This window comes from Entelurus aequoreus, linkage group LG08, assembly GCF_033978785.1.
Source record: "Entelurus aequoreus isolate RoL-2023_Sb linkage group LG08, RoL_Eaeq_v1.1, whole genome shotgun sequence".
In the NCBI taxonomy this organism is placed as follows: domain Eukaryota; kingdom Metazoa; phylum Chordata; class Actinopteri; order Syngnathiformes; family Syngnathidae; genus Entelurus; species Entelurus aequoreus.
Window position 1 is genome coordinate 47,413,106 of NC_084738.1, and position 18,958 is coordinate 47,432,063.

General features: G+C 39.9%; 1 protein-coding gene across 3 annotated transcripts in view; it reads right to left on the reverse strand.

Annotated features, from left to right (window-relative positions):
- Nucleotides 1-5,724: 5,724 nt before the first annotated feature.
- The window catches only part of LOC133655117 (voltage-dependent calcium channel gamma-6 subunit-like), a 15,751-nt gene continuing 2,517 nt past the window's right edge, over nt 5,725-18,958 (reverse strand). The window contains exons 3-9 of one of the 3 annotated variants that reach the window (XM_062055033.1): nt 13,309-13,387; nt 10,984-11,437; nt 10,812-10,922; nt 10,648-10,756; nt 10,470-10,544; nt 7,882-8,019; nt 5,725-6,193 (exon numbers count right to left, since the gene is read on the reverse strand). In XM_062055033.1, the coding sequence (XP_061911017.1) occupies nt 5,973-6,193; nt 7,882-8,019; nt 10,470-10,544; nt 10,648-10,756; nt 10,812-10,922; nt 10,984-11,175 (846 nt within the window). In that variant the 5' untranslated portion in view covers nt 11,176-11,437; nt 13,309-13,387 and the 3' untranslated portion in view covers nt 5,725-5,972. Of the gene's footprint in view, nt 6,194-7,881; nt 8,020-10,469; nt 10,545-10,647; nt 10,757-10,811; nt 10,923-10,983; nt 11,438-12,885; nt 12,940-13,308; nt 13,388-18,958 lie in introns of those variants that run through there. The other 2 variants (XM_062055035.1, XM_062055034.1) reach the window with 2 other exon arrangements.

The window sequence follows — 18,958 nt, forward strand, 5'->3', positions numbered from 1 at the left end:
TGCTCATGCGGCGCCCGGTAAAAATTAATTGCCCACCCCTGTGATAAAGGATAATTGAGCTGTTGTGGAAGTCAGATATAGAAGCTAACTAAAGACAGCTGGCTGACAGACGGCTGGCTGGCGAACAATTATAAAAGCAACAACATCACAAATGTCGACAGTGTCATCAAAGGTCTTGAAAACATAATCCAGGCTAACATGAAGGATCCATGGGAGAAAATAACTGCACAAAGGAACAAATCATAGAGCAGATGAGGTGTCGAATGTGTCATGATGCGTTGCCCGGGTCATGGCTTGATTTATGATTAGTAGCTTTTTTCCTATGTTTTAGTCTGTTTCCTTGCTGTAACTTCTTTCCTTTCGTTTACTTTTGGTTTCCATGGACACTAATTCTCCACACCTGCCCTTGTTTAGTAATTAGTGTTCTCAACAGCTGTTTTGATTAATCACTCTCCTTTATAGTTTTCAGTCACACAGCACAAGTTCTTGAGTCAATGCTCGCTCCTCGCAATGTTTACGTTTTGTCTTGTTTTCTCCACACTTAAGTGCTTTTCCCTTGTTATAGACCATCTCGCTGTTCACCCTTGGTGACCATTTGGTTTTTGGCTCCACGCTTGTTTAGCCTCCGAGTTTTTGTATTTTTTGTCCTGCCTCATCGGATTAAAGACACTGCTCTTGCTTGGCCTTCAGTGATGCCCTCCCTACTTCACCTCTCAAAATATCGTAATTTATGTCACCACATGGACACGGCTGGAGATACAATATACTACTAATACTATACTATATCTACTCAGTGACCTAGTGGTTACAGTGTCCGCCCTGAGATCGGTAGGTTGTGAGTTCAAACCCCGGCCGAGTCATACCAAAGACTATAAAAATGGGACCCGTTACCTCCCTGCTTGGCACTCAGCATCAAGGGTTGGAATTGGGGGTTAAATCACCAAAAAAGATTACTGGGCGTGGCGCTGCTGCTGCCCACTGCTCCCCTCACCTCCCAGGGGGTGGACAAGGGGATGGGTCAAATGCAGAGGACAAATTTCACCACACCTAGTACTTGGTACTTTAACTTTAACTTTAACTATACAGAAACACACTTGCACGCTACGGCGGATTGAATCCCCTCAACAGTGTACAAAAGGGTCTATTTTTTGGCGCATTTGACTTTCAATAAACCTGCTTCAGCAATTAAAAGAATAAAGAAATAAAATATTTGAACTCACAATTTGTAGCACTCGGTACCGTCGTAGTCGGTTGATTCATGTCAAAGTAAAGGGCAAACCATTTTGCCTTCGGCGTTGTGACAAAATGTGATTGCCCGCCAAAATTAGATTTCCTTCGCGGGAGCGCTCACCACTCGCTAAACCTGCATTGCTTGGCTTCGTCTGTCCACAGCGGATTACTAGGTGTAAGACAAACACTTTATCTTCGTAGTTATTGTACTGCTGAGTTTTCTGTGGATTTCTATGGCTCGTATGGTTCCGGTGCCACTTCCTGTTGACTTCCTTGTGATTGGATACTCACTTGGGACTCCTAAGTGAGTATCCAATCACAGCGTTAGGCCAGCTAGCAGGCCTTACTGACAACAACTTGTGATCCGATTGGCTATTGCAATTGTCTATCACCTGTATGTGTCCATCAAAGGCCAACCGAAATGATTTTTTTTTATTTAAACGGGGATAGCAGATCCATTCTATGTGTCATACTTGATCATTTCGCGATATTGCCATATTTTTGCTGAAAGAATTTAGTAGAGAACATCGACGATAAAGTTCGCAACTTTTGGTCGCTGATAAAAAAAGCCTTGCCTGTACCGGAAGTAGCGTGACGTCGCAGATTGAAGGACTCCTCACATTTCCCCATTGTTTACACCAGCAGCGAGAGCGATTCGGGCCGAGAAAGCGACGATTACCCCATTAATTTGAGCGAGGATGAAAGATTTGTGGATGAGGAACGTGAGAGTGAAGGACTAGAGTGCAGTGCAGGACGTATCTTTTTTTGCTCTGACCGTAACTTAGGTAAAAGGGCTCATTGGATTCCACACTTTCTCCTTTTTCTATTGTGGATCACGGATTTGTATTTTAAACCACCTGGGATACTATATCCTTTTAAAAATGAGAGTCGAGAACGCGAAATGGACATTCACAGTGACTTTTATCTCCACGACAATACATCGGCGAAGCACTTTAGCTACGGAGCTAACGTGATAGCATCGTGCTTAAATGCAGATAGAAACAAAATAAATAAGCCCCTGACTGGAAGGATAGACAGCAGATCAACAATACTACTATCAGGAGACACCGAACCAAACACTGGACCTGTAACTACACGGTTAATGCTGTGCCGCATGTCGAAGCCTAGCAATGCTGTTGCTAACGACGCCATTGAAGCTAACTTAGCTACGGGACCTCGTCAGAGCTATGATAAAAACATTAGCGCTCCACCTACGCCAGCCCTCATCTGCTCATCAACACCTGTGCTCACCTGCGTTCCAGCGATCGACGGCGCGAAGAAGGACTTCACCCGATCATCATGTGGTTGGCGGCTAGCGTCGGATAGTCCTCCTGGTTGTGTTGCTGCAGCCAGCCGCTAATACACCGATCCCACCTACAGCTTTCTTCTTTGCAGTCTCCATTGTTCATTAAACAAATTGCAAAAGATTCACCAACACAGATGTCCAGAATACTGTGGAATTTTGCGATGAAAACAGAGCTGTTTGTATTGAGATACAATGTGTCCGAATACTTCCGTTTCAACCATTGACGTCACGCGCAAACGTCATCATACATAAACGCTTTCAACCGGAAGTTTCGCGGGAAATTTAAAATTGCACTTTATAAGTTGCAATGTTAAGATTTCATCATTGATATATAAACTATCAGACTGCGTGGTCGGTAGTAGTGGGTTTCAGTAGGCCTTTCACTTACAGTGCACAGACGCCTGCATTGTTGATTCTGAAGGCCCCGGACAGATTTCGTACAGCATGGCAACATTAGCTAGCTGAATTCTGATTGGATACAAACTAAACTGAAAAACAACAGCATTGGAACGAACATAATTTGACATGAAGAGAATATGAATATTTTTAGATATTTAGGGAAAGTAAATTAAACATTACTTTAATCTTTAATTATGACCATGATTTCTGGTTATGTTAGGCCAGCAGAGAAGGCCTTGCTGGCAGAATTACACTTATGTATCCAATACTGAGGCAGTGAAGAACAGAGAACCAAAAAAATGTATTTAGCTTCAAAATAACAATTGGCCAACTTTTTCCAATCTAGAAGGAAGAATGTGGATGTCAACAACGTCGACACATGCATTTTACTTTTTATTGTAACACACTTGAAATTCTAAGTATGCGTAAGTCATTATGCACCTGGCTGGGATGAAGTCACCATTGGAGCCAACGTTTTAATTTCCTTCCTTGTCTGCTCTCGCTGATAACGTGCACAGCTTCCTGAGCCGCGTGCGCACTTTACTCAGGTGTGGGTGAGGCTGCCAGTCAAGATGACTTTTTTTTTTTACTTGCTTTGGCGCTTAAATCCGCCGTAACACTCAGGCGAGGGTGCATCTTGTCACTCCAAGGGGGTAGGTGGGAGGGAGGGGTCGTCAGATGTGGGACACGAAGACAACCAGGACATGTTAAATGGAAATGATGGCGCTGACTCAACGTGAAGACATTTGATGACAAGCCTCTGACTTGATGAGCTCTTAGTTAACTCATACTGACGGTGCACAAGTGTGAGTGTGCGCGTGTGTGTTCGTTTGTGTATGTGTGTAATGTTGTGTGGTTGTGTTCCTGTTGACCACGCTCTATATTTAGAGAAGGGGTCGCAGCCAAACTACGTAGGAGAGGCTCAATTAAGCCTGCAAGCGGGTCAACATGGAGACTGAGATGTACTGTGAGCTACACATCACTTGTCAATGTCACTGACAACATTGTCTTATTTGTTGATATTTTGTATTGTTCATTAGCTACATGAGGGGCTCTTATTAAAGAGACATCATGAAATACCACACTTTATTAAGTCCCTCGAATAGAATCTTCTCTACAATGTGCACACTATCATGTGTCTTGTTTTTGAGGAGGGTACATGTGATTAGCAACTCATGTGCAGTATATAATAACATGAATAATAACAACCCAAAACACAAAAAGGACATTTATTAAAAATGATCAACAGTCAGCACACACAGTATAACAAACACTTCCTGCAAGAGCACATGTTTAAAGGATTAACGACTGGTTATTTGTTTAGCAACATGTTAGCAAAAAATCTTTATAGCTGCAAACAAAGGGATGTACAAAGTGCAGCCCATGGGTCATTTCTTCCTGTGGCTCATTTTTCCATCCATCCATTTTTTACTGCTTGTGTATTGTCCAAATATACAATTAAACTAAACCAAATTTAAAAAAAAAAAAATCTAAAATGAAGACTGGAGAAAAGAGCAGTGATTTTATTAGAATACAGTCTGAATATTGTTAGAATAAAGAGATACTATTAAGAGATTAAAACAAATACTTAAACAGAAAAAAATCTTAATTTTGCAATAATAAAGTAGAAATAGGTTGGGGGAAATACTTTTAAAAGCATAAAGTTGAAATATTAAAAGAAAAATAAGTTTTTATTTTTAGATGCTTCCGGGATGATATTAAGAGAAAAAAGTCATAATTTTATGAGACTGAAGTGGAAATATTAGGACGATAAATATTTTTTATACAATTATTTATTTGTGGCATAAGAATCAACAAAAAGAAGCGACAAAATGTCAGTTTGTAGTTTTAAACATTGGTTTTGATTATAATTTTTCGTACTCACTTTGCAAATGCGTCATTGCAACGTATGCAAATTATTACTATATTATTATTATAAGTCCTTATTATATATATTTGTAAATATATTATATATATATAATTAATATATTAATATAAATATGTTATATATATAATATATATATATAAATAATATATTAATATAAATATGTTAATATGTATATATATATATAAATATATTATATAAATATAAGTCCTTATTATTATAAGTCCCCCCAAGCCCCTCTTCTCCCCGACAACCCACCACTGGATTGCTGTACTGTGAGAAACACTGTTTAATCATAATATCAAGAGAAAAAAAGTTGTAATCTTATGAGCTTTTTTTTTTTTTAAACTTGATTTTACAATAATATAGTTATATCATAAGGGAACTAAATGTAATTAATTTGTTCGTTGTTTGCTTTTCTTTTCAGGTAAGAATAATATGAGGAACAAACAAACAAACAAAAAGTTGCCGTTTTGGTGGAAAAAAGGAATAAAGATGAAAAAATTAAGTTAAAATATTAAAGAAATAAGATACATTTTCAAATTGAATTTCAGAAAAAACTAAGTTTGAATATTTGTAAGATGCAAACAAAAAAGGGATGAAAACGAGCACAAATGTTAAATATAGGGAGAAAAGGGTCATCACTTATAATACAAAGCTTTAGATGCATTTCACTTCCTGGGCGCGGCCACCGCTGCTGCCCACTGCTCCTCTCACCTCCCAGGGGATGATCAAGGGTGATGGGTCAAATGCAGAGAATAATTTCGCCACACCTAGTGTGTGTGTGACAATCATTGGTACTTTAACTTTAACTTTAACTTATCAGCTTGCAGCTTGGTTGGTTTCCTGAAAATGTCAAATATCAAAATGGCCGCCGCATGCTTTATTGAATTTTTTCAATAATGGACAACGCTGTCATAGCAAGCCAAACAATATTAGCTTGCAGGCCGGAGACAATTGTAGTTGAGAGAGAATGAATCGTTTAAATGAGGCAGGATTGTCTGTGGATCCCATCTGAGCATTAAGACTCCATATTGGATGTTTACATTGTAGTAAAGTAAACACCTTTAGCCAAACGTCTTTCCGAAAGTGCCTCCATAGCCCCTCCCCCCAGCCCACGCTGACACAAAGTGCAATACGGCCTCCGGGCCACTAGCTGCTGCTGTTGCTGTGAGGGAGGCACCTCTGCCAGGGGCTGTAAGGCAGCGCCAGGAGCAGGAAGAGCACCCCGCCCACGATGAGGATGGCCCCCGCGCAGCCCAGGCAGGACACGGACCAAGAGAACTGGTGATGGAGGGGGATAGAGTGGTCGCTAGCCAGGAGCGCCCACACCGCCTGTTGGAAGACCAACAGGGACAGGAGGACCAGGACACCTGAGGACGAGAAGACAGGATGTCTGTCCTGAGTACTTCCTGTGAGCTGGACTCTTTGGACTCAATCGAAAATACTGAAATTCCACCACATAGTGAATTTGCAAACAGCTAAAATTATGCACAAAGCAAACTATAATGTGCTACCCAAGAATATACAACAAAAGAGGAGAAATGTAATCTTCTAGAAAAATGTAATTTAAAACATTTGTACGCACGTACAGCACTTAAGACCTTCAGTATATTAGTATGTGGAATTAAACTATGGAATGGATTAAGCAAAGAAATCAAACAATGTACTAGGGTTGTACGGTATACCGGTATTAGTATAGTACCGTGATACTAATGAATCATATTCGGTACTATAACGCCTCTGAAAAGTACCGGTCCCCCACGCCCCCGCACTCCGTCGTCGTCACGTCGTCTCATTGCTGCTTTACGAGCAGACGAGCATGTTCGGCAGCGCACAATCACGGAATACTTACAAACAGACAATGTGTGTAGACAGAAAAGGGAGAATGGACGCATTTTGGCTTAAAAACTAAATGTAAACAAACGCCATTGGTGGATCTACACCTAACATCCACTGTAATGATACCAAGTACAGGAACGTATCTAGTCGATACTACTATGATTACGTCGATAGTTTTTGGCATGACAACATCTTCTTTCGTTTTTTTTAAATTTATATTATGTTTATAAACTCAGGAAATATGTCCCTGGACACATGAGGACTTTGAATATGACCAATGTATGATCCTGTAACGACTTGGTATCAGATTGATACCCAAATGTGTTGTATCATCCAAAACTAATGTAAAGTATCAAACAGCAGAAGAATAAATGATTATTACATTTTAACAGAAGTGATCTACACTTCTGTTAAAAGAGAAAGTTAGCAGATATTAACAGTAAATGAACAAGTATATTAATAATTCATTTTCTACCACTTGTCCTTATTCATTTTGACAAAATAATAGAAGGGGAAATGACGCAATATGTTACTGCATATGCCAGCAGCTAAATTAGGAGCCTTTGTTTACTTACTTACTAATAAAAGACAATTTATCATATATGTTTACTATTTTATTTAAGGACAAACTTGCAATAAGAAACATATGTTTAATGTACCTTAAAATTTTTTATTAAAATAAAGCCAATAATGCAATTTTGTGTGGTCCCCTTTATTTAGAAAAGTATCGAAAAGTATCGAACAGTATCGAAATAATTTTGGTACCGGTACCAAAATATTGGTATCGGGACAACACTACAATGTACTAATAAAATCCACTTTAAGAAACTCTTCAAACTTAAAGTGTTTACAAAGTACAACGAAGAAGAACCATGATAAACATTCTGAATTTATTTCATCCATCCATTCATTTTCTAGATAACCTTATTTATCTCACCATATGAAATAAAACTTACTTCACTAATTATTATTTATTTATTTATTTTTAATGTTGTTACTTATGGAGTATATTGTGAATAAATTGAGAACAGGAAGTGAACAAAAGTTTTATCAACTACTATGTAAAGGAAAAGGGGTAGGATTAAATAAGCTCTGCTTCTTCCTACTCCTTTTCGAACATGTTGAATAGAGAAACTGGAAATTGCGATGTATCATGTTGTATGCGTGCATGTTCCAAATAAACACAGACTCAACTCAACTCAACTCTTTTGGACGGTACCTGACAGGATGAAGCAGACGGAGGCAGGCTTGAGGAAGAAGACGATATCCTTGCTTAGCGCCGTGCTGATGCAGATGGCGCCCATCACCATCAGCACCAAGCTGAAGAGGGACAACATGGCCGCCGCCACATTCAAATCTGCATGGGGAGCGGAAGAAAGTCATTTGGAAAAGGCACAAGAATTGAAGAGGGTTGAAAAAGTCTTACTGTGTCGCTTAACCAATAAAAAAATTTAAAAAAAGAGCGCCCTCAGGTGGCCTGACTTAGGACATCGTAAAACAAATGGCTGGACATGTGTTCTTTCTAACCCATCCATCCATCCATTTTCTACCACTTGTCCCTTTTGGGTCGCGGGGGGTGCTGGAGCCTATCTCAGCTGCATTCGGGCGGAAGGCGGGGTACACCCTGGACAAGTCGCCACCTCATCGCAGGGCTTCTTTCTAACCCAAGGGTGCCAAACCTTTTTGCCTCCAAGGGCCAAAGTGAAAATGTGCCGATGGGCCGCTGGCCAAACACAGCGATTTTAAGTAGGTGTGTCCCGATACAACTTTTTCACTTCCGATACGATCCAGATATTGGAGTCTTGAGTACTGACCAATAATTACATTATTCCGATACGATAGAAATAAGAATCATGCATACTTGTAATTTTTTTGTAATGTGGAATGTGGAATAGACTTATGCTGTGATCAAATTGTGGAAAAAATAATTTTTGGTGACACCAGTGTCCACAATAATCAAAGATCATGATGCAGTAAGTTAAATGATGCGGACACGTCTGTTACTGGATACTTTTTAATACGCTTCTGCTTTGACTCTGCACGTGTAAGTAGCATGTTCTATAATTATTTGATACTTGGTTGTATTGCCAAATGTTCTTTTAGATTGCAATATTGTTCAATTATGGACACTATATGTTTAGCTTGGGGCAGCACGGTGGAACAGGGGTTAGTGCATGTGCCTCACAATACGAAGGTCCTGAGTAGTCCTGAGTTCAATACCGGCCTCGGGATCTTTCTGTGTGGAGTTTGCATGTTTTCACTGTGATGCATGGGTTCCCTCCGGGTACTCCGGCTTCCTCCCACCTCCAAAAACGTGCACCTGGGGATAGGTTGATTGGCAACACTACATTGGCCCTAGTGTGTGAATGTGAGTGTGAATGTTGTCTGTCTATCTGTGTTGGCCCTGTGATGAGGTGGCGACTTGTCCAGGGTGTACCCCGCCTTCCACCCGAATGCAGCTGAGATAGGCTCCAGCACCCCCCGCGACCCCAAAAGGGACAAGCGGTAGAAAATGGATGGTTGTCCTAAAGAGCTTTGTTTTTGACTGTAAACCTACTGTGAATGAATTCAGAACAGGAAGTGAACAAAAGTTTTAGCAACTACTATGTAAAGAAAAAGGGGTAGGATTAAATAAGCTCTGCTTCTTCCTACTCCTTTTCGAACATGTTGAATAGAGGAACTGGAAATTGCGATGTATCATGTTCGAAATAAACACAAACTCGACTCAAACTCAACTAGGTGGCATACAGGAAACATTGTGGAGTGGTTGTCATGTGACAGTCGTGTGACTGTCATGTGACAGTCATGTGACAGTCATGTGACTGTCATGTGACAGTCGATCCCAGGATATGGCTTCCCTAAAATGGCCGCTGCCGTCAGGTAAACTTGGATCCATCCATCTATCCATTTTCTACTGCTTGACCCTTTTGGGGTCGCGGGGGGTGCCTATCTCAGCTGCATTCGGGTGGAAGGCGGTGTACACTCTGGACAAGTCGCCACCTCATCACAGGGCCAACACAGATAGACAGACAACATTCACACTCACATTCACACACTAGGGCCAATTTAGTGTTGCCAATCAACCTATCCCCAGGTGCATGTTTTTGGCGGTGGGAGGAAGCCGGAGTACCCGGAGGGAACCCACGCAGTCACGGGGAGAACATGCAAACTCCACACAGAAAGATCCCGAGCCCGGGATTGAACTCAGGACTACTCAGGACCTTCGTATCGTGAGGCACATGCACTAACCCCTGTGCCACCGTGGATAAAATAGCTCATTTCTAATCCTATTTCTTGCCATTAAAGGTAATTTTAACTATTCTATTTTTTGGTAGGGTGTCAGATATCACAATTCAACATGTTTTACTGTATTTTTTTAGTTAATTCATTCAAAACAGGCTAGGACAATATCGCTTAAGATAAGCTATGGAAAGGCTAACGTGATGTCTAAATTAAAACAAGCTACTCAATATGTTTACTGTTTTAATTTCTTGGAATGAATATATGTTATTTGGTTCATTTCTGTAGTAATATACTAGAAAAAAAATGTCTTCTATGTGTTTCACTAGTCTGTGATAAAGTCAATAAATATACTTCAAGCGCAAATGTCTTCTGCTAGCTCAAGTGGCAAAATGGCCATGTGATGTTTGCATCATGCGGCTGCACGGCCGCGGTGAAACACTGGAGCACAACGTCGTGGGCGGACTAGTCAGCGAGGCCACGGGAGCGAGGGGTTTAGCACCAAAAAAAAAAAAAAAAAAAGCGTGGGCGGTGTGAGGCGACGCAGCCAAGTATGAGCTGACTCACTCTTGTGTGTCGTCTTGTTGAACACGACGGTGTTCTCCCCTGTAGTGAAGAACTTGAAGTAGGTGCAGTTGGATTCTGCAGGAAGGACGAGAGCGAGGCGCAATAATCCAAATAGTTCTGGACCATGTGATTTGCATCTATTTGTTTTTTACTGCAGGTCAAAGGTTGGGTAGTTCACCTCCAGGCAGCTCAGCGGGTCCGCAGCTCTCTCTGGCAGGGTCGATGTCGGCCACCCACAGCGTCTTGGTGCATCCCTTCCACAGGCCCAAGTGGACCGCCGGACATGTCTGCCACACAGGAAGTCACGTGACAGGCACTAGCAGGTGAGTGTACGTGTCCTACCTGGTTGTTGTAGAATCTCTTTGAAGGTGCCAGCTCTACCCAAAACTCTGTGCACACCCCCAGGACCGTCAAAACCACGCCCACAATGGCCACGAAGAAGGCCAGCTTGATCTGTGTACAGCAACAACAGTTATGCTAAGACATGATGATAATGCTAATGGAAGCGGCTAACCTTTCCTTCCTGGGCCTCCGTCATGACATGTCCCGTCCTGCGCCGCTTGTTGCCTCCGAACGTGCTGCGTCCACTCATGAGGCCGGCCAGGCCCCCCATGCTTTGGGCCGCGCCTGCTGGCGCAGCAGTGCCGGCGGCAGCAGGTCCCACGCCACGGCCCTCCTCGTCAGTCACCAGAAAGGTCGACCACATGTCGGCGAGGACCGACCTTAGCGGACGTGATGGTGAGGAATAGGCAGTGGGAAGTCAAGTATAAAAAAAGTAGGAACGGATTTTGCGATTTGAAGAAAATAAACGAAAAGTGTTCATAAAAACATCTTCAGCAGAAGGCGGACGTCTGCCTTTTGTTGGGGGAAAATGCCAGCTTTGACCGAAATGTGCGACTCCACAAAAGAGTCATCGTGAACGAGTCATGAGTGAGTCGTTTGCCAGGTCAAAGGACAGAGATGGAATGCTGCATGGAAAAACAAAAAAGATATATTAGCCTCATGTTGGCTCTACTGTAATCATGCACTTCCATACTTACTTCCTTAATTCCGTACACATAGATTACTATACTCCAGTATGTACACTGTGTACTTACTTGGTACCTAAGGCAGTGTGTGCTGACCCCAATCTATTACAGATTGTGCACTTTCTGAAAAATGACGATCATTATTCTCTCATAGGGATGGGCGATATGGTCTAAAACATTGGTCCCCAAACTATGGCCCGCAGGCCGCATCCGGCCCGCCAGCGTCCAAAATCCGGCCCGAGGGAAGTCCCAAGTTTAACATTTTTATTTATTTTTTCTAATTATTATTAATTTTAAATCTGTCCTTTCTGACCCATTTTCTAACGCGTGTTACTCTCGGTGTCTCCTCGCCGCTCAGGCAAATCATATTGTCTAAAAATGCATTTTTCCATCGATAACATGACATCAAGTGCGCACTCTGTCAGTCAATTAGTGTGTGAGGAATATATATATATATATATATATATATATATATATATATATATATATATATATATATATATATATATATATATATATACACACACAATATATATATATATATATATATATATATATATATATATATATATATATATATATATATATATATATATATATATATATACACAATATATATATATAAAGTATATATATATATATATATATATATATATATATATATATATATATATATATATATATATATACACACAATATATATATATATAAAGTATATATATATACACAATATATATATACAGTATATATATATATATATACAGCCCGGCCCCCTGCCAAATTGTTTTAACCCAATGCGGCCCCCGAGTCAAAAAGTTTGGGGACCCCTGGTCTAAAATATATTTTGTCATATATATTATTACTATATATTATATATATATATTATATAAACCAAATACGATATTTATTTGTTATATAAATGATAATCGAAACATTTTAAAAGGGTAACAAAGGCTCCTAATTTAGCTGCAGACATATGCGGTAACATATTGCGCCATTTTCAGTTGTATTATTTTCTCAAAACTATTATTAATCTACTTGCTAATTTACTAATAATATCAGGTTGCAGTAACTTAGACTTAGACACACTTTATTGATCCACAAGGGAAAGTGTTCCACATGGTTAACATGGTTTTACTTCTTTCAACGTGTACTAAGCACATATTGTTCTGTTGTTTAGCTACTTTACATTAATTTTGGGTGATACTATAAATATAAGAATCGATCCAATATCATGTAGTTACAGGAGCAGTATTGGTCAAACCAATAATGATATCTAAAATTGGCAGGATTAATTGAATGATTCGATTTTTGATCACAATTCCAATCAGACAAAAAACACAGGATATCAATTCAATACTCAATCCATCCATCCATCCATTTTCTACCGCTTGTGTCTTTCGAGGTCTTGGGGGCGCAGGAGCCTATCCGAGGTACATTCGGGAGGAAGGCGGGGTACACCGGCCTGGACAATTCGCCACCTCATCGCAGGGCCAACACAGATAGACAGACAACACTCACACTCACATTTACATACTAGGGCCAATTTAGTGTTGCCACTCAATCTACAAATAGTTTCCTAATACTGGTTTTGATTTACATCCTTTGATTTTCGCCGTTAAGAGGAACTGCAATTTTTCGGGAATTTTGCATATCATTCACAATCCTTATGTTATGCTTATACAACTGGCAGCTAGCGGGCCACGTCCGGCCCGCCAAAGCTTTTCATTTGGCCCGCCAAACCTCACCCAAATAGGCTTGATGAAACCATTAAAACTAAGGCTGATCACGTATGCAGTACTCCCACCAACCTGAAGTGGGCAACAGCGAGGCATATGTGTCACAATGAAGCAGCAGTGGGGTGAGTAGAAGAAGACCACTCACTCAACCCTGGAAAAAAAATTACAATAAATTGCAAAAATCTGACTTTTAACAATGACTGGACAACAAAGTATGAATGTTCTATACCGAGCAAGTGCTTGAGTTTGAAGCGACGGACACTTTGATCCAGACAAGCAACAATGGTAGAAATCCCAGCGTGTAAGTTTAATCACAAAACCTGGTCAAACATTTGTAAGTAGATATAATTTGTGCATAAAGATATTTAGTTTGTTTTGTATTGAAATTGCTGACTTTGTGATGTATTTTGTATTTGTGGCCGTGTTGTTTTTTAACTGAGAGTAATGATCAAATCTTGTTTGATATATGTAATGCTAAAATTAACTACTAGAGGGCGACAACGCTAATAGTGATAAGTCCTATGCAATGTTTGGTGTGTGAAGGTTGTATAATTTCTAAACGTGTAAACATGTGTAGTTTATTGTGTGAATATATTAACACTAAACATTCTATTTTATTTATGTAAACTACACAATGGACGTTATACTTTTATGTTTATTTTATGTTTATATTTTCCGTCTTACAAATCTAAATGAAGGAAGAAGTGTAAAGAAATTAAACTGAAAAAAGAAAACTTTTCAGAAAAAGGAACATCAATCTTCAACAAAAACTAGAGCTTATTTTTCTTCATACTGTTAACTAGCTGCACACGCTGGAAGCGAGTAGCGAGGGTAGAATAATTTTTTATTTTTTTTAACTGTGCAGTGTGAAAGCCGAGGTGTTCACTTCGCAATTAAGTAAACACAGCCTCAAAGAAATATAACCTGCGGAAGCCCTTTCTTACGATTCATCCACATTTTGATGTCCGGCCCCTGAGCCCTTGGGCTCTTGAAACTGCAGCCCTCTTCATTATATAGTTAAATAGCCATGCCTTGTGTCAAACAGGTGCACATATATGTTTATTTTTTTATGCATTCTAACTTCTAACGCTAGCAAAAGTCAGCTAAAAACAAGCAAATGGGATTGGCTCTATTCCGCTCATCCAAAAACCTCAATTAATGTTGGAAATACATACTGTAAGTATATAAGTAATGTAGTGACAGGCACTTTAATAATAACATGTATATTTACATATTTTGGTCATTTTAAGCATGCAGTGGCGCATAAATTGTACAGACGCATCACAAAGCTAATTGTTTCTTACAACAACTCAACTAATCATGGCAGACTCCATGAGAGCCAACGACGGCTACTTTGGAACGTTTTAGAAGCTGCGTGCTAAACAGATCCAGCTTTGGGGAAACATTAAGCATTGTGCAGCAGCATTGCTAAGTGCTAAACAAGAAATACAAACTACTCTATAAACATAATAAAACAATCAGTTACTTACTGTACAATATCTGCACTCACTAGGATGCCGACTGATGGGATGTTTATATCTTACCGTTTGGATAAAAAAAATAATCATTACCTATACGCAGGAAAAATAAATAAAAAATGTGGTCGCAAACAAGCGTTTTTTTGTGTCTTTCCTGTCATTTCAGTGTCTAAATCGAATGTCAAAGTTGATCAACTTCCCAATGTATGGTCACAACCTTCTACTTTACTAGTGAGAGGCATAATTTATAATCTTGAATTAATTTTCAGCAACTCGACTCAGTATATCAACAGCTGCATAAGCTAGTTGGGGCTCTGTGATCACGGCACCACTAAAAGCGTTAGCGCTTATAATAACAATGTTGCTAAAACTTGGTTTATATGCAGATTACGACATGTAAATGGAGTATTCTTGGCGTTTTTTTTTAGTGTTTAATAGGTGAAATAGATTACTCCAAATAGCTCAGTGCTTCTCAAATATTGGGGAGGGGCCCCCGGGGGGTCGGGGGCCCGGTCAGGTTTCAGGGCAAGTCTGAGAGTCTTTTATCATTCTTGAATGATACACAAGCCTCCAGCCAGACTGCAGCACCTTTAAAGTGTTGTAATCATAGACCAATACTTCTCATATAGTGGGCAGGCATGATAAGATGTCTGGGCGGGGTGCGTCAGAAAATAATACGCTTTAGTTAGGTGGCATGTGTTGGTGCTGTAGTGGTTTGTACGAATAAATAAATACATATCAGGTTTTCAATCGTATTTCAATCTGGTGGGCATGATAAAAATGATGTCCTCAAGGAGGGGCATGACAAAAAAGTAATTAAGAAGCACTGTATTAGCTTCTTGCTTACCGTATATTATAGTACAAGTTAGAATACACTAAATGAAGTAAGACATATGTGTTCTTGTCTTACATAAGGATTGTGAATGATAAGCAAGCTTTTTAAATAGCGCAGTTCCCCTTTAAATTGTTCCTGTGTCCAATCACTTGTAAACAAAAACAAAAACAACTGTTGTGATAAAAAAATCTTGATCTAATTACTGAAATATTGACCATATACCGGCACTTTACTTGGTATCATTACTGTCGATATATATCTATCGATCTGCCCACCTTTGTTTTCATTCCAGAGCTTACCAATCAGAATGGCTTAATGTGTCCTCCCACAGTGTGTAGTGTAGCATCTTTAGCGATTCCTCATCTTGCAGTGATAATAATATGTGTAAGAAACAGTTCATTTGCCGCCATGGAGGAAATGATTGCTGGCTTAGCCCCCGTTTACAAATCTGAATTTTTTGCCCTCAACTGAGTCAGATCAGATTTTTTTTGCCAGTCTTAACGCTTCAAAGTGCTTCAAATATGATCTTTTCACACCAGATTTAGGCCACTATGCCTACGTTTACACTGCAGGTCGAAGTGGCCCAAGTCGGATTATTTCAAAATTAGATTTTTTTCCAGCTAACTGTTTACACTGCAAGTAAAATGTGATCTTTATCAGACTCAAGTGTAAACGCACAAAGTGCCCAATGTGGCCCGAATGTGGCCTCAACGTGAAGGAAGTTGAACGAATTCCGTAAATCAACAATGAAGTCGCTACTACTACTACAAAATAAAATAAAAGTCGCCACCATAGATATGGTCACCACATCTTAAAAATTAATGGGTTTTTTTTTACATAAAAACAAATGAAAGTAATACACTGTATGAATGGATGTACAAAGTGTAATATATTTGGGAGGCTTGTAATCTTTTTATGGCTATTAAGTAAATCTACGTGATAATTATTTTTAACTCACATGAAAGCAAATATGCCACAGCATCAATTCCGGTCCTTCAACAATCGCAATTTTTTTGGAATCAAAATATATATTCACATATTACATGTAGCCTATTATTTGCGCACTATTATACACTATAAATTTGGCCATCGAAAATAGACTTTGCTCACTGAAACCGGATGCACACGGCGTGGCGCAGTTCGGAGAGTGGCCGTGCTAGCAACCTGAGGGTTCCTGGTTTGATACCCAGCTTCTATCAACCTAGTCACGTCCGTTGTGTCCTTAAGCAAGACACTTCACCCTTGCTCCTAATGGGTCGTGGTTAGCGCCGTGCACGGCAGCTCCCGCCATCAGTGTGTGAATGTGTGTGTCAATGGGTAAATGTGGAAATAGTGTCAGAGCGCTTTGAGTACCTTGAAGGTAGAAAAGCGCTATACAAGTATAATCCATTTACCATTCACACGAATGACGTAGCTCGCCCAAAGCTGACGAAAAAGTCACATACACGTCGCATTTGGCTCGCATTGCATTCAGACACATTTGAAAAGATCAGATTCCAATCGGATTTGGATTACCTCCTCATGTGGCCTGAATCTGATGCGAAAAGATTAGATTTGAAGCACTTTGGAGCGTTAAGACTGGCTCAAAAAATCAGATCTGTGTCACTTGAGGGCAAAACAATCAGATTTGGTGTGCAGTGTAAACAGGGTCATCAGGTGGTTTCTACGAATCTGATTTGGAATCGTATCTTTTCAAATGTGACTTCAGTTTAAACGGCAATGCGACCCGAATGCATCTTTTTCTTCAGTTTTGAGTGAGCAACATCAATCGTGTGCATGGGGATTGATTGATTGATTGAAACGTTTATTGGTAGATTGCACAGTACAGTACATATTCCTTATAATTGACCACTAAATGGTAACACCCGAATAAGTTTCTCAACTGGTTTAAGTCGGGGTCCACGTTAATCAATTCATTGTAAGACGCAGCCCGCTAGCGGAAGTTGATACTTCATCACAACATCCAGTTTATTGAGCAAAGTCTTTTTTCCGGCGGTCAAATTTTCGGTGCATCTCTAGTCAATAGTGCGCAAATAATAGACTAATGTAATATGCATTATACAGTATATTTTGATTCCAAAGAAGTAGCGATTGTTGAAAGACCAAAAATTACGTGTACACTGTGGTGTATTTGCTTACATGTTACATACGTAAGTTGTTTACATAAGTGAGTTTAAAAATAAAGCTAACGTGGACCCATGCTGATGCTCATGTTGCCTCTTCTTAACAGCCATAAAAAGATCAGAACCCTCCCAAATATATTACACTATATACTGTATGTCCATTCATACATTATATACTTTAATTTATTTTCATATAAAAAAAACACACATTTTTAAGGTGTGGCACCTTTTATTTTATGTTGTAGTGGTAGTAGCGACTTTCTTGTCCATTTACAGAATCTGGTTAACTGTTTTCACAATATCAAACTGCACATGCAAGTGCATCCAAAAACATGCACCTGGGGATAGGTTGATTGGCAACACTAAATTGGTCCTAGTGTGTGAATGTGAATGTTGTCTGTCTATCTGTATTGGCCCTGTGTTGAGATGGCGACTTGTCCAGGGTGTACCCCGCCTTCCGCCCGAATGCAGCTGAGATAGGCTCCAGCACCCCCCACGACCCCAAAAGGGACAAGCGCTAGAAAATGGATGGACATGCAAGTGACGTTGAGGCCACAGTGGGGACACATTGGGGTCTGTGTGCGTTTATACTGGAGTCTGATAAAGATCACATTTTACTTGCAGTGTAAACAGCCAGCTGGAAAAAAATCTAAATTTAAAAAAAGCCAGATTTGGGCCACTTTGGCCTGCAGTGCCAACGTAGTATTAGATGCGTCTTTGCACTATGGTGGGACGTTACATTGGGCGGCAGCTCTCTTGCTGTCAAATTTGCAGGACAAAGCTAGAATGTGTCATCAACATGCATTATTACGATATAATTTCTGTATATCACGTATATCGCCTATATCTTTGGTTCTTAAACTTTGTTCACCAAAGACCACCTCAGAAAACACTTGGCTCTCCAAGTACCACCATAATGACCAACATTAAAATACAGTAGTGGCTTAAGTATTCATTAAAAACAAGGACTATGTTTTATTTAACAAGTATACTTGATATGTTTGGCCACTGTAACATTACACACAGTTTGAACAGTGACACTGTGTTTGAATATTTACTAGATGGAGTCCGCTAGTGGTACACATACCACAGTTTGAGAATAACTGCTCTATATCATGGAACCCTCTTCTCTCAGTATATCAAGTTAGTCCCTTCCCTTCTGCTACATAGTCAAGATGGCGACTACTAGACGGTTGTTAGGCTCCGTCACTACAAACTCACCCCCAACCACCGGGTACTGACAGTGGCACTACATTTTACTTTACAATGTGAACGCATTTAACACA